Source organism: Alternaria ethzedia, assembly GCF_023757985.1.
Source record: "Alternaria ethzedia strain BMP 0044 chromosome Unknown scaffold_1, whole genome shotgun sequence".
Classification (NCBI taxonomy): Eukaryota; Fungi; Ascomycota; class Dothideomycetes; order Pleosporales; family Pleosporaceae; genus Alternaria; species Alternaria ethzedia.
The window spans coordinates 360,653-383,899 of NW_026056194.1; the positions used below are offsets into that span (position 1 = coordinate 360,653).

A 23,247-nucleotide genomic window follows, 5' to 3' on the forward strand; every position below is an offset into this window, starting at 1 on the left:
CGCACTGCCGTAGAGATCCTTCAAGCTTTTTTATACCCTGTAATAACCGCCGAACGGGACTGGTCCCTCTGACGCCGCTCGGACAGACATGACTGGGCTGTCGCTGTCGTCATCCAGCTCTGAGCTGCCAGACAGATCATCGTTCCTGCCACCGGCCTGTATCTCTTCGTCTTCGTCTTCATCCGCCTCGCCATCTTGATCATCCTCGTCGTCCTCCGCATCCCCGATGTCAGCGTTCAGAAGAGTATCTGGCTGTACAGGATCTTCGGTCATGTCCTCCGGAACCTCGACGTCGTCTGGCGCCTCGTCTCCGTCAGCGTGATTTTCTGGCTCATCAGTCTCCTCCATTTTCTCGAAGGCGTAGCGCGGATTTCTTGCAGCCCAACGCACGTTGTGCATCACTTGGTGTTCCCTCCTCTTCTCGTGGTGTATGTGACGGTCGTCGACTTCACTCTTGTACTGCGCTGCCATTTCCTTATCGTCCCACAACTCAGGCCATTCGACGATACGCTGATATATGCTATCATCCGGTTTGTCGCCGCCAATAATTGCGTTCATCTTGTCCTTCAGAATGACCGTTGCTTTGGCCCAAGTGCCAACGTGATACCACCCTTGGAAGGTGGGTGCACAAGTTGATCGAATGTCCTTTGTAGCCAAAACCTTCGCAATGAGAGGATCGGTAATATCGCAGAACTGGAAGAGGTTGCCTGTTCGCGAAACATTGACACCATCAAATGTGTGCTCAGTCTCCAACTCTTCCGGTGACATCTTTGCTAGCTTCAAGACATGCTGATCGAAGACCGCGCGGTGCTTTGATGTGCCTGACTTGATGTAAGACAGGAAAGACACAGTCTGATACTTGCGATATTCAGGGTCTTTGCGAGGATCGACTCCCCAACGGACAAGAGCCTCTCGCCAGGGCCCGCTTTCGAAGAAGAATCCGCAATAGATGGCTGCTTGCCGAAGCTTGGTTCGCTTGTCCCATCCCAGTCTGTTGTAAAGTAACTGCCGGGTTACTATGGGTCTCTGTAAGAGCAGAGTTCTAATGTTTGCAATCAGTGACTGCATATAGGGTGAAAGATCCATCTCTGCTGGAAGACCGGGTCGGGGTCCTGTCGGTACATGTTCGTCTGTGGGCTTGACAATTGTGTATGCGTTATAGGCGAGGCTTCTTTGTATATTGACAACACCTTGATCGGTGTATTTGACGTTTGAGTTTTGTTGGAACCGATAGTTGAAGGCGATTGGCATCTGTATGAACTCTGGGGATGGCCCAACGCTTTTGGTCAGATCTGCACCGGCCGCGGTGCTGACATTATACTTCAACAACTGTTCGTCTAGGATGAGTTAGTGATATTTTAAGTATGTTAGAATTAGTCTTACATCGTTTCGGCAGGACGTGATCTCGCAGACCCACCATGGTCTCGTTGTGAGAAGCAGCATACTGCAAGTCAGGCATATCTGGAGAGTCAGTGATGGTTCCACGGAGTTCAAGACTGTGCTCGACTCACTTCGGAACCGATGAGTTTCATCTACCACTCCGGCAAGAGCAACCTTGTACGTCGAGGCATTGTCTTGCAGGCTCCTGTAGATGGTCGGTGCATCCACATACGTCTTGTTGGTAAAAGGGGTGCTGTTCGATAAGCCAGCGCCACCACTGGCGATTTCATCTTCAGTAAGGAAGGGCCCTGTGGTTCCACGCTTTCGTTTGCGTCCTGTCCGTTTTGGCACCGTGACCTTGATGAGAAGGTTGTTCGTCCTCACAGGCGTGGACAGCAAACGCTTGGCAAAGGGGTCGTCTGGGCGCAGCGAGACAGAGATGAGTTTCTTGAGCTCGTCGTCACCTTCGGCGTTGGTCGTGGTTTCCAATCGTGATCGCAGGCCCTGGGCGAGTGTTAGTCTCTCCCAAAGCGGTAGGCACTGCTATTGCCGGCTGACCTTGCTTAGTTTGACAGGCCCACCTAATGAGGTAATGCCCTTGTCAACGTTTTTGATGATGGCGGGATGTTCGACAACGGAGACGGCACGTGACGGGATGGGCAGCCAGGGCGCATGCTCGTCTTCGGTCGACATGGCGTTGTCCATATTGGGTTACACGATGGAGAGGTGCAAGCTCAAAACGCTCTGGCGGTGAGATTCACGAGAGTTTGTAGTCGCTCCAAGCTTTCTGTCTACTTCGGCCGGACTACATGGGTACGCCCGTGGTAGGTGTTCGAGAGACAAGTGATGAGACCCTGGGCCAGTGCGAGGCCCGTCGCCGCTTCTCTATAGAGACAGGGATCGATCTCGCGATGACTCTCGTGCAAAGCGCCAGATCAGATGATACGAGGCTGCCGCGGGCCCAGCAGCGGAATAGTCTCCCGTCTCTCGCGCAGTCGCTCCCTTGACACGCCCGCCGTGCTACTTCACTCTCGCAGCTATCCTGGATGTCGTGACGGCTGCGGCGGGGCTTTTGGCCCAAACGCACGGCCTCGCTACGGGACGGCTAGCGCGAATCACTCGACGCTGTCTGTCTGGCAGCAGCCCTGAGTTGTCAGTTGACGACCTGCTCCAACTTGTCCCTCCAGCTCCAGAATACACGCCTCTCCCTCAGCCAGAGCGCCGATACGTCACCAGCAACTTGCTAGGGCCCCGGCTGCCGTCTGACCCCCCCTCGCGAAGCTGCTCCCTCCACCGACTCCCCGTGCACCATCCTAGACGGCTACACTAGCCACCATCTATTACCTCACGCGTCTCTCCTCCATGTCGGCCTGAGCCCTACGCTCTCCTGTGTCCGATTCCCCGTGTGTGCGCCTGCCATCTAGTTTCCATTGGCGCTATCGGCTTGCGACCTGTCCCCCGACGCCTCGAGGCCAGCCGCCATCTCGGACGCCCGTTTCTGCAACACCGCTGCGCTTGACCTGGCCGTGGGCGCATTCCGACAGCCATGAAGGGCTTCAGGCAGAGGGTCGTAAGTGCTCGTCCTCCCCATGGACCCCGGCCACACCACGCACCCCCCTACCCCTCTCTATGCGCGGAGGCTAACATGTATAGTCCGAACAGCTCTCTCGAAGCAAGGATAGCAAGTCATCTAAGAAGAAGGACTCCACCTCGGGAACTGCATCGCCGTCGCTGGGTGCTTCCAACTCCCCCTCGGGCTCTGCCCAGGCTACGCCTTCCTCGTCGCAGACGCAGCTCACCGATGCGCGAAGCAAGAGCCAGCCCGCCGCCGATGGCGCTTCGGCCAACATTGGGTCGCTACAACAGAACTCCCAGCCCTCGTCCGGTTCCCTCGCGGGTGGACCCCAATCTTTCGGCGGACAGGGCATGATGAGCCCCGGTGCTGCTGGTAACGCTGGCGCTGCAGGTCCAGGCACGCCCTCTAGGCTGGGGCAGCCCCTGGCACCCAGCGTCGTCATCAGCCCAAGCGCGCCTGTAAGTACCCGCGCATCAACCGATATGTGTTTGGTAGGCTAACCAGTGCAATAGCATGTGCCTCCTCCTGGCGCTGCCGAGACGATGCCCGGTGATCTTGCGCCTCCAAAGGCGGGCCAGAAGTCGGGAATATTCGACCGTCTTCAAGCGACGCCCAAGGACAACATCGAGGGCATGCGAACCCCGAAGAGACAACACTCGTCGCGCTTCGACATCTCGGATCAACGTCAGCGTGAACTGGAAAAGCTCCCCGGATTCCACGAGGTGCCCCCAAACAAGAGAGAGGAACTCTTCATGCAAAAGATCGACCAATGCAACATCATCTTCGACTTCAACGATGCTAGCGGAGACATGAAGTCAAAGGAGATCAAGCGCCTGGCTCTGCACGAGCTGCTCGACTATGTCGCCAACAACCGCCAGGTCATCACCGAGAAGATGTACCCACGCGTCGTAGAGATGTTCGCGAAGAACTTGTTCCGTCCTATCCCGCCCCCGATGAACCCCCAAGGCGAGGCTTTCGACCCAGAGGAAGACGAGCCGGTACTGGAAGTAGCGTGGCCGCACATTCAGGTAGTCTACGAGTTCTTCCTTCGCTTCATCGAAAGCCAGGACTTCAACACGAACATTGCCAAAGCCTATATAGACCACAGCTTCGTGCTCAACGTACGTACCCGACCTGTCCTCTAGATTCCCCTAGCTAACACCAGCAGTTGCTCGAGCTATTCGACTCTGAAGACCCCCGGGAACGCGACTTCTTGAAGACTACGCTCCATCGCATATACGGCAAATTCCTCAACCTCCGCTCCTACATCCGCCGATCCATCAACAACGTCTTCTTCCAATTCATCTACGAGACAGAGCGCTTCAACGGTATCGCCGAGCTTCTCGAGATTCTCGGGTCCATCATCAACGGTTTCGCTTTGCCATTGAAGGAGGAGCACAAGCTATTCCTCACGAGGGTGCTCATCCCGCTCCACAAAGTCAAGAGTCTGAGCATGTACCATCCACAATTGGCGTACTGCATTGTCCAGTTCTTGGAAAAGGACGCGGCATTAACAGAAGAGGTAGGGACATACGCCAGATCCAATAGGCTAGGCTTACACGTTCAGGTTGTTTTGGGTCTTCTCCGCTATTGGCCAAAGGTGAACAGTACCAAAGAAGTCATGTTCCTGAACGAAGTAGAGGACATCTTCGAGGTTATGGACCCCGCCGAGTTCGCAAAGGTTCAGGAGCCGTTGTTCAACCAGTTAGCCAAATCAGTGGCCAGTCCTCATTTCCAGGTCGCCGAGAGAGCGCTGTACTTCTGGAACAACGAGTACTTCTGTAATCTGGTTAGCGACAATGTCGAAGTCATTTTGCCAATCATGTTCGCACCGCTGTACGAAAACTCAAAGGGACACTGGAACCGGTACGTATCTGCACTCTGGTGACATGGCTTGCTTGCTGACTATCTGCCCAGAACCATCCACGGCATGGTGTACAATGCTATGAAGCTCTTCATGGAAGTAAACCCGCAACTCTTCGACGACTGTTCGCATGACTACGCCGAGTCACAAAACAACGCAACGCAAAGACAGCAAAGTCGACAAGATCGCTGGGACAAGCTCGCCAAGCTCGCCGAGTCACGTTCAAACGGCACTGCAGAGAAGTCCGCCGTCGACCCGATGCGTATGGATGACTCGGAGTCACGTTTGGAGAACCTCCGTCTACAGGATGACGGAACAGCATCGAGAGAGAGGCGGCCAAAGGAATATGAGCGTCAAGGCAGCCAAACCTCGGTACGTTGATTCTTAAGTCCCTAGAACTCTGGATGAGCATTCTGTGTGGCCGAATCGATGTACTCTTAATTCTATCCCTAGACTCCTAGGTTTTCTTCCTTTTTTCCCAAGACTTGCATTTCGGTTCAGGTGGATCTGACGTGTTTGTGCTTTGCGTCTTTGTAGCGACGGCATCATACTTCGCAAGGGGAGCACCACGTTTCGTCCAGCGCTCGCCGCTCGGCTGGCCGACCACGTAGCAACAGTCGCCCGAATTCCTCTTCTGGCCATGTCGTCTCGTCGCGACCATCAGGTGGACGTGCAAGGTCGAATTCTGGAGGTACGATTACCCGGGTTGTTAGCTCTTGATTTCTTGGGTGCATCCATTCTCTTCTCTTTTTGCTGCCTTGCTTCACTGCCAGTCTTTTGAGGGCTGATTGTAGTCGCGATATCATGTGGTTTATCTGGCATCAAGCGTCGCAGTTTCTTTGGTTCTTCCCAAAACAACATGGAACGTTTCATTTGGGTGTTCCGGATGATGTTTCTTGTGAAAGACGACGAAATAGGGACTTTCTTCACTGATAGACGCGGAATATAAAGAATTTCTAAAGACTTTTGATTGCTCTGCAGATCAATCGCAGGCTGTGCGATGTTGAGAACTATCGTGAGCTCTCATAGGAGACTTCTTTCACGGATGGGTGGTATTGTTATTTACTTCGTTCGCGTTGTGGTAGCCAGTGCTGAGAGTGTTGCAAGGGAATCCCACACCGTCGAAGCCATGCAAGCTAAAATTACCACGCGAATAGACACGGGGAGCCGCATAGGTTTCCCTGCGATCCGGTTTGGGAGGTCGCTAACTTCAAGGGGCGCCTCGGCTTTCGGAACGCCAAGATATCCGACTCGATGCCACGTTCTGGGAGGCTTTGCTTCTACTTTGCGACAAAAGCCAAAGTGTGGTACGCGCCGAGTGAATCGCAGAGACGGTGGACAACGTTTGCATTACAGGACTTTACGTCAATAGGCCTAAGTGCACGCTATCCACGAGCCAGCGTGGTAATGCATGCGTGTGAGAACATGGTAAAGGTAGTCAGCGGCGGTCAGCAGCGATACCAAAGTAAAAGGAGAGCAATACAGTAGCGTAGCCAATAGTAAACAAGTCAATGGCCTCGGTCTGCAATGTGTCGTAATTTGGACGTGCAACGGCGCGTTGGGCCCAGGTGCGGGAGAGGCGGAAGACCCCAGCAGTCATTTCCGACCTCCTTTCCGCGCGCAGCCAGAAAACATTGCTGGCCCTTCATAACCTTTTGCGCATCACCTCCATCTGGCTCGGTGTGAGATTTACTTCTTCACATTTTCTCGTCACTCCTTTGTGCTTTGCACTTGCTCGGTCGCGGTTGCCTTCTCTTCCTCCACGTTTGTCTTGTTTACCTAGTCGCTTTGCTAGGCTCAACCTTTAAATCCCCACGTCCAGGGCTTCCACCGTTCCGAACACCACCACCAACCTCGACAGTCCCAACTCATACTCGCACACAATGGGTGGCTCAGATTGGCTTGAAGTCGGCGCGCCGACGCTCGACCGTCCCTTTGGCCTGGCATTGTGGCCTATTTTCGAGAAATGCTTCGAGCCCATCGCGGGCTACAAGCCCCAGGACTTCCGCTTCGTCCAAGGAGAGACGCCGCTCTCGACATTCAAGGTCTGCGTTGTCACGCTGATTACCTACTACATCATAATCTTCGGTGGACGAGAGCTCATGCGCAACCGTGAGCCCTTCAAGCTCAACTTTCTCTTCAAGGTCCACAACTTCTACCTCACGGCAATCAGCGGCACCCTACTTCTCCTCTTCGCTGAGCAATTGATCCCCATCGTTGTCAGGAAGGGTCTTTTCTTCGCCATCTGCGACCACCAAGGTGGATGGACCGACAAGCTGGTCATTCTGTACTACGTAAGTACTTGCGCCGAGATGCTCAGGATGCTGCTAACATGTGCAGCTCAACTACCTCACCAAGTTCCTGGAGTTGATTGACACTTGCTTCCTGTTCTTGAAGAAGAAGCCATTGAGTAAGTGCAGCAAGCCAACATCGACGTCGCATCGCTAATAAGCCCAGCTTTCCTCCACACCTACCACCACGGCGCGACCGCTCTCCTCTGCTACACCCAGCTCATTGGTCACACTCCCGTCTCATGGCCCGTCATCACTCTCAACCTGGCTGTACACGTTGTCATGTACTGGTACTACTTCCAGAGCGCGCGAGGAATCCGCATCTGGTGGAAGAAGTACATCACCGTTGGCCAAATCACCCAGTTCGTCCTCGACCTTGGTAAGTCCAATTCCGCCCACATTCCATATCACACACTAACAACATCAAGGCTTCATCTACTTCGCCTCGTGGACCTACTTCACAAGCACCTACTGGCCACACTTGCCTAACATGGGCGAGTGTGCTGGTGAGGAGTTTGCTGCCATCTCCGGTATCTGCATCATCACGTCGTACCTCTTCCTCTTCCTCGCCTTCTACTTCGCCACGTACAAGAAGCCGGTGCCCAAGGGCCGCCGCAGGGCTACAAGCGCGTTGGTGGAGATGAAGGACGAGAAGGTGCCGACTGTTGGTGAAGCTCGCAGGCGTCTTTCGACTTCGCGTGCTGGTGTCACTAACGGTGTCGCTACAGGAGCTTCGCCCAACGGCACACCCAACGGACGCGCGACCCGCAGCCGCAAGGCCTAAGCTCGATCGTTCGGAGGACATGCGAAGTGCTGTGCGGCAGATAGAGCTTTTTGAAGCATTGGACGACGCACAACGGCCTCTCGCCGTGGAAGCACTCGAACTACTCTGCGATAGCATCTGATGTAGCATTCGATGCTCTTCAGGGCTAGCCAGATGTTACGGGCCAAGCACCGGTTCGGAACAATCTTCGTCAAGTGGAGCCACCTTTCGGCCGGGCTCCTACCAATTCGTTCTTGACACGATATCAGCCTGGAGGGCTACAATTTCCATATCTTATTGTAATTGCTATGTTTGGGGCTCGACACTTTTGGTCCGGCCCCGTGTCACGATAAAAGCATGTAAGAGCATGGTTGGTCGGTTCGCGTTACGACAACTCTGGTGTTAGTCTTGGGCTTTGGCATGGGCGGTAGAGCACGTTGTAGACAATATTCAACGAAAGATAATGCATAATCGTCAATGACTGCTTCATGTTCCATATGTGTATTTTGCCTTTTGCGGACGCTCGTTGGAGGTACATGTAGCTAATGTAGCCCGAGGGAAGTCTACCGAGTTGCGCGTGTAACGGGCGACTATACTCGTTTTGATATGACAGCCATCGCACACCACTCAGTAGAAGATCGCCCAGCCGTGTACACTATGACGGGCGATTACAGCTGAATACATGAAAACGTCAACGGCCCCGAAAGAATTTGCTCAAGAGAAAATGGATCTGGTGAAGTTACGTGCAATAGACATGCAGTGCTGAGGTCTGGTAAGACAGGCGAAGAAGAGTAAGGTACATCGGGTAATGTGTTGTTACGTTACTCATGCAGCTTAGAGGTCGGCTGCAGCCCCACATATGTACCGGGCTCCTGTCGTCAGCTTTACTTGAGATCGTCGCGTCAACTCCAAACTCATAACAGCGTGTTCGGATGTTCTGATGCAGCCTGGGAATGCGTAGGACGCCAAGGATTACTACAGGTCGTTACTCGATGGAAATTAACAACTGAGGTGTCTGCGTCGGTGTCACTTCGCTCGGGGTAAAGGCCGACAAGCATGGTGGCGTTGGCTTGGGTGGATTGTTCGTGACATGTGATAGGATTTTGACATGTGAGAGGCGATCGCCAATTTGCTGCCCGGCGTCGTTTCGCGCTGTCATCCCCCTCCAACCCTGCCTCCGGCTCCACGATGCGATAACCGACAATTCCACGCCTCTCGATCGATATTTACAGCTGCGCTCCCATGCTGTGCGTCTTCTGAGATTCGCATCCCCTGAAACGACATCATCGCGTCCCCCAATTCGCACTCGGCCTCCGATTACGCTTCCGCGGAGCAGAATACCCCTTCGAGGCGCACCCTCCGCATCATCATTGGGCATTGCGACGGCTTTCACGGACATAGCGCTGCACCGGACAAGTGATCGGAGAGTCGCAGAGACACAACCCGGCGTAGTCTGCGCATAGATGAACGTGGGGTAGTCGGGTTGATTAGAAACGTCACGGTCCTGCGAGAATCCTACCATGGAGCAGGAACGACCACTACAGCGTGCCCCGCCGCCCGCCTATACACAACACGAGCCCGAATCGCTGCACCTCCCTTCCGTTCCGACGCATATCCCAAGCCATGTGCCGGATCATGGGAGGTTGCCCGGCATCAAGTCGCTAGACCTGCCGGACACGAAGGCGCGTCATACTCCACACAACTCAATAGAATACAGCCCGCGGTCGCAGTACGACAGATCGCAATGGGGCATGCTGCCAGTACCGAACAATGCGACTTTCACACGAGCGCCAGAGGGTCTACCGCGTGAAGACGTGGGAAGCCCCATGGATACCGCGAGTGTGCGCAGCATGCAGGATGACAACGTGGGTAGACGGGAAACGAGTGTCAGCATGGACGATCCGGATGTAAGGCTGGCAGCAGAGGCGTTGAGCGGATTGGGGAACCCGGGTATGTCACGACGCTGTTGCGGTTGCTGTTCATGACGCGGAATGTATGCTGACTGACCATCGCAGACTTCGTTCGCTCGCCGACGGCACGCTCCCTCACGCTATCTGCTCGAGAATCCACAAGCGAACCTCCAGAGCCACTCCTTTCTCTGATTACGTCGAATCACCCATGGCTTGGAAATGGTATCAACGGCTCCATCTCAGCCTACAACACCACCAAAGGCTACACTCCACGTCTGGTCCAGTACGGTGCTGAGCTCATTGAGCGCAACATTGGATCGCCCATGGTCAACACTGTGTCATCTGTGGGTAGGCGGACGGGCATGGAGAAAAGCCTGCGCCGCTATCTAGGAGACAGACGACCCAGCGACCTCGAGCAGGGAGATGGCGAGAGTTCAAGGAGCAAGAGGCAAAGGATCGCGAGCCCAGCAGATGACGCCATGGACGTGGATGATGCTCTTGCAGCAGCCTCACGGACAAGAGGCGGCTCACAATCCTCATACTCCGAGTCGCTCCCTGCATACGACGACCAGCGCTCTCCAAACTATGAGGAGGCAGTCATCTCTGGAGATATACCGTCGCACAAGTCGCCCGAACAGCGCTCAAATACTCCGCAGGATCGTCGCGTCAACTGGTCCACGCAGCTCATCATGACAACGTCCGGTCTCGGTGTAGCTCTATCAGAGACATCATTGCGGTCGTTGAAGCTCTGCCTCGGTCTTCTTCGCAGCGCAACAACCCACATTGACTCAGTCATGCGCGCGCTTAAGCTCGTCCTCGAAGAATACGAAGCTGCCCTCCGCAACCAGAGGCAGTCTGGCGGCTTCGCTGCCCAAGATGACAAGACGCAACTAAATGGCACCATGGCGCAAATGGGCCTCGTCGACGCCGACAAAGACGATCAAGTCCGTCAAATTGCTGACCGCATCAAGGTCCTCTCCTCAGACATCTGGCAAACCCTCCAATCCGTTGTGCAGTCCGTGTCCCGCTACACCGGCGGTGCTCTCCCGCAAAACGCCCAGACGGTTGTCCGAACACAATTGCTCTCCGTACCCCAGCGATGGCAGCTCGCAGGCCGCAACGCGAACAATGAACACGCGGGCGGCGATGAGGTCAGAGGCGCGAACCGCATGCTGGCCTTTGCGAAAGAGGGACTTGACATGATGGGCCAGATTACTACTGTCGTTGATGGCACCGTACAGAGTGCCGAGAGCTGGCTCGCACGTATCGGACGGAGGCCACAGGGTGAGTCGAGCAGCAGCGGTCAGGGACAAGAGCGGAGGGAGAAGACACCGCTTGCGCTTGAGGCGGGTGTGCAAATGGGTGAGAAGAGGTAGGTAGAGGATGGCTTGTTTACCTCTCTGTTTGCAGAGTGAAGGGAAGAAAAGACGAAGACACATGAATTGGACTGGGAGAGGAGAGGAACGGCTTTGGCACTACGATGATTACTACAACAACAACATACCCAAACATAATTTCCTATGTCAATTCCTTTTCTTTGGAAAACGTTCAGCAAGGCGTCATGATGGAAGAGAAACGGGGGTAGGTGTGTGAGGGTTTTGGTCGTTCGTTCGCAATGTCCACGACGTCTTCTTCATTCAAAGCGAAAACGAAAATCTGTATTACTCAATGTTATATTATTCACACCCACCTTTACCAGCTGTGATGTGTTTGTGACGGTGATTCTAGACACCAGATTGCGTCGTGATGACCTGATGGTTTTTGACACTGTAAACGTGGAAGTTTACTTCTGTCTTCCCAAACCTGCCCATATATTGTACTTTAGGATAAAAGGAAAAACTGTCCCTAACACATGTCACAATGCAGGCATCATGTTAGTGTACGCGTAATTGCATGAGGGGTTAGTAGCATCAGCACCCTCGTATTCGTCACCGCGAAGTACGACCGAATGACACGACAAAACGCGGCAGTGGGTTACGGCCGTAGTGCTTGTACGCTGGGGTCGAGCGGGGCATCGTGCCGATGAATCTGAGACATGAAGAGGACCGGTTCTATGGGTGTTGGAATGAAAGGATGTACCTTGGAGTGAGGTCTAGTTATACGGTCATGGAAGGACGCATTGGGCATGGCGGATTGTTTGAGAAAAAATCTGGAGATGTATGTGGAATTGCTTTTAGAGCCTCAGACTTGTTACCACGTTGCGATCACTGAATAGCACCGAGTGAACGAAAGTGTGTGGAATTGGTAGGTGAAGTTGACAAGTACATTCAAACCAAATGCTCAGATGTCGACAAGAGTGACCATTTCTCAAACAGAGGCGAACTTGACCGATGCTTATACGATACAACCCATCGTGGCCGCAATGGACCATCTTCGTTCTACTCTATTTCGTTATGTCCAAAACGGAAATAGTTGAATTTTCGGTGGCTTACCAGGATGGGTTCTTCGTCAACTACTTCTAGCTATTTTCCGTCATGTGAGGTCGCAGTATTGGAGTTGTCAGTGTTTGACGTCGAGTTACTGGACGTAGTGGAGTTGCCAGACGTATTGGACGCTGTGGACGTCTCCGGTTGATGAGAAGGCTGCTTTGTCTTTATTTGGCCAGACGACGGTGCGCTGGAGACTTGGAAAGGAGTGAAGCGGATAGGTGGGAAAGACATTTTGATGATTATGTCAAGGGTTTATAGAAGTCGATGATTATATTTTCAGTGCTCTTGCAACGATGGAGTTGACGACAGATTGTGAATTTGATAGAACCTAGCTGAAGTCGCCATCAACACTGGCTTATATGTGAAGTGGTCCGTAGCTACTGTTTCCCGGAATAGCTCATCGTCGCGAGCAAGACGAGCAACGCGATACGCACATGCGATGCTTTGGACTCACCGGCGGTGAGTCCGCTGAGCCCCCTGGCGTAAGCTCCTGGAAGCTGCTCATAATGAGTCTGCCTTGACCGTGGCTTACCTCTTGAACAGAGAGCCAATTGCAGTATGAATTGTCAGAGTACTCAAGAAGCCTTCACATGACTTCGCGTCGTGTTGCTCGCGATGGGATGACACATGACGTAGTACAGCTTGGCTTCTCGTGTCGGTTGTTCAGGCGCTGTGTGATCACTGGCTACAGCCATACCTGTAGGCTCCAAGCTGAAACTAAGAGTGGTGAAGTAGTGCTGTTTGTTCGTGTTAGTCAGAGACATTACGCGCCATGCAGATGCAGTTTCAGTTCTACTGCAAGCCGCGATGCTGTGATACTAATATTAGTGTTAGATCGAATTTGATGTGTGAATCTTCTCCAATCTGTCTGCAGTGTTGCGGTAGCAGTAGTCTGAATAGTACCTGATCTTGCAGGCGATATCTTTACCTCAAAGTGGGCTCGAGGTTGGACTGGACATCCAATGCTAATAGCGGAAAGAAAGGTGTTTTTGTATGGCGTTCGCGGCAGTGACGCCTTTCTTGTACATGTAATAGTGTTGGCCTACACCTGGGCCCTACGATCAGTTGATGTGAGACTACATGGCGATATGTGGGGACTGCGATAATATCACCCTGCAACTACCGGGTATCTACCGATGCTCGAGTATATCGTGTGTCGATCGCAAGAGCAACGGGTGCTAAAATTAGTCGGTGCGGCTGAAGACCAAAGCTCGAAGCCAGAAAAAGCGTCAATAAAGAAGATGATTTCTGATCAGATAAGAACAAGGTCGATGAGTCGACATGAGTCGCGATATGCAGTGCAACCATGGCGAAGCCCTTGCTGCAGATCAGGGCGTTGAGATGTACCGAAGACTCGTGTGTGAGTCTAGAATGAGCGAGAATGAGTCGCGAATAAAGGGCGCGGTCGGGTTGCCGAAGATGGATGCCGGATCAGAACACCAATCTCAAGACGGGCTAACGTGCGTCTTCAGCGTGTCCTGAAGTCGGTATTGGAACGTCTAAAATATGGGGGTTCCGACGACGACGAAAGATGGCCGACTCCTTTACCGGTTGTATAGCTAAGTCCGACGAGCGAGGCTTCTTTTGCTCCAGAGCGGGGTGGTAGCTGGAAAGGGCTGATGCAGGTTGTCGGGCCGTTGGCGTCGAAGCAGCGGCGGAATCAACATGACTCGATGCCAAGCCGGTGAAGTTGCTGGCTGACAAACGCGAGGTGGACGCGGGTGGAGCCAAAAGCATGCACGCAATCACACCCAGCGGAGACAAGCGACTCCACGAGATTGTTCCCGTTTGATCCTCCTCAACAACAGCATGCCGGCGCCCATTGTCAACATGTCTGCAGGCTCTGTGTTGGGTGCCTCACTTGCAGAAGCACCGCAGTCGACGTCAGAGGCTTGCACGGAGCTATCCTCGGACTGACGTGCTGAGCCGCATAGTGTTTGTAGCCTTGCCCAGGGATCTCATCGTCATGTCTGGCGGAATCTAGCCGACGTGCATAGAATGTGACTGTACTGTCGATCATGGTGCGACGGAGTGACTCGATTGCGCATTTGATACGCCGTCTCCGTGCGAAGCTGTCCGCTGAAGAATGCGCGCGCGTCAAACTCTCTCACCGTCGTGCTCCTGCGGATTGATAGTTGCGACAATAAGAGATCTGCCTAGCCGCACGCGGTGCAGCTCCTTAGGATTGCCCACCGTCTTTAACCCTTTCCGATCTCGAGACCCACTCGGTGCTCTTATCTCCGTCGTGTACTGCTTTCTTATTTTATTTAGCCGTTGCGACAGCCCTCGCGCCCTTTGCTGTGCTCCTGTTTTGTTTTTCGAGATATCCATACGTTCCTTATAATTCGCTTCTTTGCCGTGCCTGCAGCTGAGTGAGACATCGCCGCTGCCTGTACCGGTTCGCTACCGCTTAATTCAACCCAGGGTGCGCCCTGTACCGCCGCCGCCATGGACAACGCCAGCGTACAACATACGCAGATCCAAGAGCACACCGAGGGCACCACTTTTGAGGCTATTCATCCCAATCGCAACCACCTAAACCGCGACGACGCCAGTATAAGGACTGCTTCCGTCACCGACAGCACTGCGCGCAACTCGGCGAACAATGAAAAGGGTTTCAGCAATGTCACGGGTGGAGTCAACATTCAACGTGCCGAGGCCGACTTTGCGGAACTCTCAAAGGAACTCTCGCGTACCAGCAACATCTCGCGCCGATTGAGTCGCGTACAGAGCAAGCAGAGTCGCAAAGACCAGGCCATCACAGACGTAGAGAAGGCTACTGTTGAAGGCTCAGACTCGTCCGATGAGCCCTTCGATCTCGAGGCAACCCTACGCGGTGGTAAAGATGAGGAAGAGGCAGCGGGCATCAAGTCGAAGCGCATTGGCGTTGTGTGGGACGGTCTCACCGTCAGCGGAATTGGTACGACTACTCGGTGCACGCCTCACGCAAAACATACGCTAACTCTCGCACAGGTGGTGTGAAGAACTATGTCAAGACCTTCCCCGACGCGTTCGTATCTTTTTTCAACGTCTTCGAAACCGCTGCCAGCATTCTCGGCCTTGGCAAGAAGGGCAAGGAGTTCGACATTCTGAAGGACTTCAAGGGTGTCGTCAAGCCTGGTGAGATGGTGCTCGTGCTGGGAAAGCCCGGCAGTGGTTGTACCACGTTCCTCAAGGTCATCAGCAACCAGCGATACGGATACACCAAGGTCGACGGAAACGTTCTGTACGGTCCATTCGACGCCGACTTCTTCGAGAAGAGATACAGAGGAGAGGCAGTCTACTGTGAGGAGGACGAGAACCACCACCCCACGCTCACAGTCGGACAAACACTCGACTTCGCGCTCGAGACCAAGGTCCCGGGAAAGCGCCCTGCCGGACTCTCAAGACAAGATTTCAAGGAGAAGGTCATCGACCTCATGCTCAAGATGTTCAATATTGAACACACCCGCAACACCATCGTCGGCAACCCATTCGTCCGTGGTGTCAGTGGAGGAGAGAGGAAGCGAGTCTCCATCGCCGAAACCATGATTACTGGTGCTTCGCTGATGAGCTGGGACAACTCGACAAGAGGATTAGATGCTTCGACTGCTGTCGATTATGCGCGTTCGCTTAGGGTGCTCACGAACATCTACAAGACGACAACCTTCGTGTCTCTCTACCAGGCTTCCGAAAACATCTACAAGTGCTTCGACAAGGTCATGGTCATCGACAGCGGCCGACAAGTCTACTTTGGACCTGCTCAGGAAGCCCGCGCCTACTTCGAGGGTCTCGGGTTCAAGGAGAAGCCCCGCCAAACCACCCCCGACTATCTCACTGGTTGCACCGATCCTTTCGAGCGCGAGTTCAAGCCCGGTATGAGCGAGAAGGACGTTCCTTCAACACCCGAAGCGCTAGCCGAAGCCTTCAATCGATCCGAATCTGCGGCTAGGCTCGATGCTGAGATGGTAGCATACAAGGCCCAGATGGATCAGGAGAAGCATGTTTATGACGACTTCCAGTTGGCTGTCAAGGAGTCCAAACGCCACGCACCCCAGAAGTCTGTTTACTCGATTCCGTTCTATCTCCAGGTCTGGGCTCTGGCGAAGCGTCAATTCTTGCTCAAATGGCAGGACAAGTTTGCCCTGGTTGTTTCTTGGATCACCTCTATCTCTATCGCTATCATTACTGGTACCGTCTGGCTCAATCTCCCTGATACCTCTGAAGGCGCCTTCACTCGCGGCGGTGTTCTCTTCATCGCTCTCCTTTTCAACGCTTTCCAGGCTTTCTCCGAATTGGCATCCACTATGTTAGGTAGACCGATCATCAACAAACATCGCGCTTTCACTTTCCATCGACCATCAGCCCTTTGGATAGCCCAGATTGGAGTCGATCTCTTGTTTGCATCTGTGCAGATTCTGGTCTTCTCCATTATCGTGTACTTCATGACGAACCTGGTGCGAGACGCTGGAGCCTTTTTCACATTCGCTTTGGTCATCATCACTGGCTACCTTGCCATGACATTGTTCTTCCGAACAGTGGGATGTCTCTGCCCCGATTTCGACGTCGCAATCCGTCTGGCTGCTACGATCATAACATTGTTCGTACTCACCTCTGGTTATCTCATTCAGTGGCAGTCCGAACAAGTCTGGCTCCGATGGATCTTCTACATCAATGCCCTGGGACTGGGTTTCTCCGCGCTGATGATGAACGAGTTCAGTCGTCTGGACTTGACCTGTGCCGGCAGCTCTCTGATTCCTGCTGGGCCTGGGTACGATGACCTCAACGCCCAGGTTTGTACTCTACCTGGCAGTGAGGCTGGTAACCCCATCGTTTCTGGCACCAACTACATCAAAACCAACTTCCAATGGGATCCTTCAGACCTCTGGATGCACTACGGTATCATGGTTGCTCTCATTGTCGGATTCCTTCTCGCCAACGCCTTCCTCGGAGAATTCGTCAAGTGGGGTGCCGGTGGCCGTACAGTCACCTTCTTCGTGAAAGAGAACAAGGAACTCAAGGAGCTCAACGCCAAGTTGCAAGAGAAGCGTGATAAGCGTAACCGCAAGGAAGACAGCAGCGACCAGAACTCAGATCTCAACATTGCGTCCAAAGCTGTCCTCACATGGGAAGACCTTTGCTACGACGTACCTGTCCCCAGCGGAGAGCTCCGCCTGCTCAACAACATCTACGGATACGTCAAGCCCGGACAGCTGACAGCACTCATGGGTGCCTCAGGTGCTGGAAAGACCACACTTCTCGATGTGCTGGCCAACCGCAAGAACATCGGTGTTATTAGTGGTGACAAGCTAGTCGATGGTAAGGTCCCTGGTATCGCGTTCCAACGTGGAACTGCCTACGCCGAACAACTTGATGTCCACGAACCTGCTACAACCGTCCGTGAGGCACTCCGCTTCTCCGCCGACCTGCGACAGCCGTATGAGACACCTCAAGCCGAGAAGTATGCCTACGTTGAGGAGGTCATCGCCTTGTTGGAAATGGAAGACATCGCAGACGCCATTATTGGAGACCCTGAGAGTGGTCTAGCCGTCGAACAACGCAAGCGTGTTACCATAGGTGTCGAACTCGCTGCCAAGCCTGAGCTCCTTCTGTTCTTGGACGAACCTACTTCTGGTCTCGATTCTCAGAGTGCTTTCAACATCGTCCGTTTCCTTCGCAAACTTGCTGCCGCTGGCCAAGCTATCCTGTGCACTATCCATCAGCCCAACTCTGCTCTTTTCGAAAACTTCGACCGATTGCTCCTTCTCCAAAGGGGTGGCCAATGTGTTTACTTCGGTGACATCGGCAAGGATGCCCATGTTCTCCTCGACTACTTCCATCGCCACGGTGCTGACTGCCCTCCGGATGCCAACCCTGCCGAGTGGATGCTAGATGCCGTCGGTGCTGGTTCCGCTCCTCGCATTGGTGACCGCGATTGGGCTGATGTATGGAGGGATTCTGAGGAATTCGCTGAAGTCAAGCGCCACATTGGTCAGGTCAAGGAAGAGCGCATGGCTGCTGTTGGTTCTGCCGAGCCAGTTGAGCAAAAGGAGTTCGCTACACCGATGTCTTACCAGATTAAGCAAGTTGTCAGACGCCAAAACTTGTCTTTCTGGCGCACTCCCAACTACGGCTTCACTCGCCTCTTCAACCACGTCATCATCGCTTTGCTCACAGGTCTCATGTACCTTCAGCTGGACGACTCCCGAGCATCTCTGCAATACCGCGTGTTCATTATCTTCCAGGTCACGGTTCTGCCAGCCCTCATTCTCGCTCAAGTTGAACCCAAGTACGCTGTCCAACGTATGATCTCTTTCCGTGAGCAGATGTCCAAGGCATACAAGACATTCCCATTCGCGTTGTCTATGGTTCTTGCGGAGATGCCATACAGTGTGCTTTGCGCCGTTTTCTTCTTCCTTCCTCTTTACTACATCCCGGGCTTGAACTCCGACAGCTCGCGCGCCGGATATCAATTCCTGATTGTACTCATCACTGAGGTCTTCTCCGTCACTCTGGCTCAGGCGATTGCTGCGTTGACACCAACCCCCTTTATCGCGTCCTATGTCAACCCTTTCATCATCGTAAGTCAACATCAATGCCCTCTTGAAGCATGAGCTAATTTTATTTTCAGATCATCTTCGCTCTCTTCTGCGGTGTCACCATTCCCAAGCCCTCAATCCCCAAATTCTGGCGTGTATGGCTCTATGAGCTGAACCCTTTCACGCGCCTCATCGGCGGCATGATTGTTACTGAACTTCATGACCTCAAAGTCCAATGTACATCTGGCGAGTACAACCAGTTCAGCGCCCCACAAGGCCAGGAATGTGGAACGTACATGAGCGACTTCTTCTCCAGCGGTGCGCCCGGATACCTCCTCGACAACGCCACCGACGTCTGCAATTACTGCGCCTACAAGGTCGGCGACGAGTTCTATCGACCTCTTGGATACGAGTTCAGCAACAGATGGAGAGACTTGGGTATCTTCGCTGCTTTCATTGCCAGCAACTTGGTAATTCTTTTCGTCGCCGCGAAGTACCTCAACTTCAACCGCAGATAAGCGGCCAGTTGGTGGCTCGACATATGTCACCACTCAGTGAGTACCACAAGGGTACACGGCGTCCCGTACTGCGTTCGGTGCTACACGATCCACACCTCTGTGTGGAAGTGGGCGCCCGTTCTGCCTGGGAACTGCCGTACATAATCCCGCCGCAGCTGCGGCTGCATAAACGTCGTTCCGCATTTCAAAGTACTGTGCGTTTCTTGCGACATAGCATTGTCTCATTCAAAAGTACACTCTAGACTTGCAGTTTGGATATCCAATTGGGCGGCGTTTGGTTGAATGACAACACTGAGCTCGCATAGCCTCTTCACATATACATAATCCTAGTCTCATCAAATCATCACTGTACAACTATCGTTCAAAATATCGATGTTGCGTGAACTCATGGTGCTGTGGTGCCACATCATGAATCAATCGTCTTTGTTGAATCTTTGGTGCGCGCCTGTCTCATATTATTGCTTCACGACTACTCCTTCCAGTAGTCTCTTTGACAAATTGTCTCGCATTGTTCCGTGGTCGCCGCTTCTCTTCTAAACTCTTTCATGCTCTTCGCTAATTACCTTTGTCTTTTTACACACTTGCAGCTTGCTGTGTAACTATATCGACATTCATTTTGCTAGTGCATCATCGCACTATCTTGTTATGGCACCAGCGGCGCAATACCGTGAGACATCACGCACTATCACTACCACTGCGAAAGATTCTGAACAGCCCACCACTAATGCAAAAGACACGCAGGACGACTACAATAGCGCCTCGACGTTCAACTGGCCGTCTGCGACGCCAAGTTTAAAGGCCGGGCTTCGCTTTCCGATCCCGCAGATTCAGGGCATCATTCCTGGCATGCGTCGCACACTGCAGGCTGATTTCGCTGCACGGTCACTCCCATATTCACCCAGACCTTCGTATGACGTAGCGCGACTGGAATCGTCAAAGGGCTCAACAACAACACCGACAACGCCGAATGCAGACACATCGCCATCACCGCACCGCTCATCATACCCCCGCGTCTCACCACCCGGTATCCTCTACCCAGACGCTATCGTACCGCATAGCGCGACACAGTACTCGAATCCGCTACAAGACCCAAACGCCATCACACACGACGAACTTCCCTATCACCCGAGCATTATGGGCCGTGTAGACTACGAACTAGCGTACCTGGCTCCAGGGTACAAAATACTCTTTGTCGGTACCATAGCAATTCTCGCACTGGGTGTTATGTGGACGGTGATTACTTGCGCCATAAGCATGAGGACGGGATCGAAAGCAGGGAGCGCAGAATGGAAAGGGAAGAAAAATAACGGAAACAGGAAGGAGGAGAGGAGGCCGATTGACAAAGTGAGCAAGTACGCACATCGACATGGAAGCCAAAGTGGCATCTCGATAGACAGAGGGCTGGATTCCGCCGTGGATAGTGACAGCGCTATCACATCAGCGGCCCAGATTCCATTTTCCTACCTAGGAGATAACGGGCAGGTCGTTGAGAGTATCGAGATGAAGTACAGACCACAACACACAACGTCCAATTACAACCGCCCAAGGAGTCGAGCAATGCGATCCGAATTCCAAGATCGCACATATACAACACACCGCCGTTTTTCGTCTTCGCCTTCAGCGGGCCCACGATTCGGTCTTACAATTACACCAACACTCTCTGTCCCTCCTTCACCGACTCCATCTACATCCGGCAGCACGTCGCCGATTAACCCTTTTCTCGACCCTCCTCCCAACGGTCTCCTCAGCCCTGATGTAAGCGCCACACTGGTAAAGCGAAGTTCGCTGGAATGGCAAGCCGAACGAGCCGCGTTCTTCGCTCCCACGACGCCAACTTCGGTTCCAGTGTCTGGATCAGTATCTCCTGCGCTAAGCTATACCGCAGAGAACAGTAACGAGACCTTTGAACTCAATCTCTCCGATATGGAGGCTTTGGAAGCTGGTACAGCACATTCCGGGTCTTCGACTCCTGGCAAAAGAGGCAGCAGGTTGGTCCGGAAGAGCAAGAGTTTTATTGACGAGGGCATCGGGATGATGGAGGGTGTTGTTGATGGCGTTGCTGCGACGATAGCGAGGTGGACGGATGATGACGGTGGAGATGACGCGTTGTTGTTGCCTGTTGCGCGAGGGAAGTGAACGAGTGCGCTGCAGTCTGGTTGTTATATGAATGAAAGATGACAAAAGCCCTAGGCGATGTAGACTTCTAGGTTCTTCTTGACTATGCAGTTTGTACTTATTTGATTAGTAAGTTAGGGTGAACATGCACTGGTACATTATGTTGCACGATGTCGTACTGAATCAGCTGAACGGTGAGTCATGTAAAGGACGGATTTGAATTACAGCCGTGCGAGCGCGGTGTCTCGGAGCAAATGGTATCATCCAAGCAAGCCCCTCTCCTGGAACGCCAATAGTAATGCCTCGTATGCCCTCTCATAAATAGCTCAAATGTCAAAGTCCTTTCTAAGGATCTCTTGCACTTCGAGATCCATTTTCTTCTCAATCAAGTGGGCAGCTACGAGATTGCCGACCTTGCTGACGAGCTGCTCTCGCACGTCGTCAAGGTCTGGTGCTGTGTATGTGCCCTCTTGTTGCTCCCTTTGTCTCCGCTCTCTTATGCTCTTGGGCACCAGGGCTGGGAAGGAGCCCACGAGTACCGCAAGTAGTATCTCAGTGTCGTGCCTCGTGCTCTCGTCGGCGAGCTTTTTAGAGAGGAAGTCATCGTTGTACATCTTAATGTTCGGTAGGATGAGTCCTCTCAGTGCGTCACCGGCGCCTAGGACGACGAGCAACGCTTGTAGAGCGCCAAAGTGTGTTCCGACTGATTTGTCGGGATCCATAAACTGCTTCAGGCAGGTGCGTGCGATTCGTGCCTTGAGGCCTTGGTTCGACGACGCGTGCTTCCGGCAAATGTCTTTGAGGAGGTGGGCTGCAAGCGTTCGCAGGTAGAATGCATCTTGGGTAGCGCGGTTGTGGTCGGGCATGGTTCCGTTCAGCGTCTCTGAAGAGGCGTTGGATGGCGCAGGGTTTGCTGGTCCTACCTTGCCGCCTGTGCAGCACGTCAGGATGGGCGGTACCATGTATGCCACGTAGGGATCGAGGTAGATGGCCTGGTTCTTGAGCAGCGCCTCTGCGGCACGCATCATCTGTGTCAAGATGAACAGGTTCTTCATATTGTGTGTAACCTTTTCGGCTATGAAGCTAAGGAGGTAGGTCGTCAGCTGGTGAATGCCCGGCTCCGTCGAGATCGCAGCAAGTGCCGCGTTCTGCCATTCGATGTTCGTCTCGTCGATGAGGGCGCCCGACAGCTTGTTGAAAAGCTCTTGCGATTCTTTGGATAGCACATGTTTGACGAGCGGTTTGACGTTGACGTTGTCCAGGCCGTTAGCCGCGGCCAAGTGAGGGTTCGCGTTGGGTCCCTTGGGCAGGAGATCGCCGGTGTTGGTGTTGGGGTTCTGAGGTATCGATGGCTGGACTCCTTCGACGGCGAGCCAGTGTGCTGTGAAGGTGATTTCCCGTGGCACCTTGGGCAGTGGGGCATTGATGAGCTTCTCGAAATCGACCTCCTCGTCTTCGACATAGTACAAGGGCTGGCCGGGCCCCAGCGAAGCCTCACCGAAGCGCAGCGGCCGGGTAGACTCGTAGCCGTAGAGGGGCTCCACATTCAACACCTTGAGGGCATTGGATATATCCTGTGTGCTCAGGGTGGTCCGCTTCCCGTGTCGCATGAACTTGAGGGCCTCCTCTAGCACCTGTGCCAAGCGGAAGTCGACGTCGCGTGCCAGCTCTTCGACGACATTGTCGGCAAGTGAGGCGATGCCCACCGATTCGGCCACGTCGCGTACATTGTCGGGGTTCCAGACCGAAGACATGTTGGCGGGGCGCAGTGCGATGTGTGAGGGCTGGGGTGGAACTGGTGGGGCTGTCGGGTGCGGGCGCGCTGCGTCTAATGAAGCGGAAGGGGTGAAGAGAGCCGATGGGCGGGCGGCGAGGGTATCACC

At 53.6% G+C, this 23,247-nt stretch overlaps 6 protein-coding genes across 6 annotated transcripts; 4 read left to right on the plus strand and 2 right to left on the minus strand.

Moving 5' to 3' along the window:
* Positions 1-30: 30 nt before the first annotated feature.
* Positions 31-2,085, minus strand: J4E87_000122 (uncharacterized protein; the record flags this gene model as incomplete). Its single annotated transcript, XM_049371781.1, has 4 exons — positions 31-1,337; positions 1,384-1,461; positions 1,512-1,884; positions 1,939-2,085. 4 exons carry the CDS (start codon positions 2,083-2,085, stop codon positions 31-33), a joined length of 1,905 nt encoding a protein of 634 aa, XP_049237915.1.
* An 841-nt stretch (positions 2,086-2,926) lies between these two features.
* PPP2R5D (Serine/threonine-protein phosphatase 2A 56 kDa regulatory subunit delta isoform) lies at positions 2,927-5,201 on the plus strand (the record flags this gene model as incomplete). The annotated part of the gene is made up of 6 exons (XM_049371782.1): positions 2,927-2,950; positions 3,034-3,414; positions 3,469-4,077; positions 4,125-4,478; positions 4,524-4,822; positions 4,874-5,201. The coding sequence occupies 6 exons, from the start codon at positions 2,927-2,929 to the stop codon at positions 5,199-5,201; spliced, it is 1,995 nt and encodes a 664-aa protein (XP_049237916.1).
* A 1,502-nt stretch (positions 5,202-6,703) lies between these two features.
* J4E87_000124 (uncharacterized protein) lies at positions 6,704-7,895 on the plus strand (the record flags this gene model as incomplete). The annotated part of the gene is made up of 4 exons (XM_049371783.1): positions 6,704-7,114; positions 7,161-7,230; positions 7,278-7,490; positions 7,540-7,895. The coding sequence occupies 4 exons, from the start codon at positions 6,704-6,706 to the stop codon at positions 7,893-7,895; spliced, it is 1,050 nt and encodes a 349-aa protein (XP_049237917.1).
* A 1,499-nt stretch (positions 7,896-9,394) lies between these two features.
* Positions 9,395-11,160, plus strand: J4E87_000125 (uncharacterized protein; the record flags this gene model as incomplete). The annotated part of the gene is made up of 2 exons (XM_049371784.1): positions 9,395-9,824; positions 9,890-11,160. 2 exons carry the CDS (start codon positions 9,395-9,397, stop codon positions 11,158-11,160), a joined length of 1,701 nt encoding a protein of 566 aa, XP_049237918.1.
* A 3,501-nt stretch (positions 11,161-14,661) lies between these two features.
* On the plus strand, positions 14,662-19,249 carry J4E87_000126 (uncharacterized protein; the record flags this gene model as incomplete). The annotated part of the gene is made up of 3 exons (XM_049371785.1): positions 14,662-15,133; positions 15,187-18,773; positions 18,824-19,249. The coding sequence occupies 3 exons, from the start codon at positions 14,662-14,664 to the stop codon at positions 19,247-19,249; spliced, it is 4,485 nt and encodes a 1,494-aa protein (XP_049237919.1).
* A 2,441-nt stretch (positions 19,250-21,690) lies between these two features.
* Positions 21,691-23,118, minus strand: J4E87_000127 (uncharacterized protein; the record flags this gene model as incomplete). Its single annotated transcript, XM_049371786.1, has 1 exon — positions 21,691-23,118. The coding sequence occupies one exon, from the start codon at positions 23,116-23,118 to the stop codon at positions 21,691-21,693; it is 1,428 nt and encodes a 475-aa protein (XP_049237920.1).
* Positions 23,119-23,247: the final 129 nt, after the last annotated feature.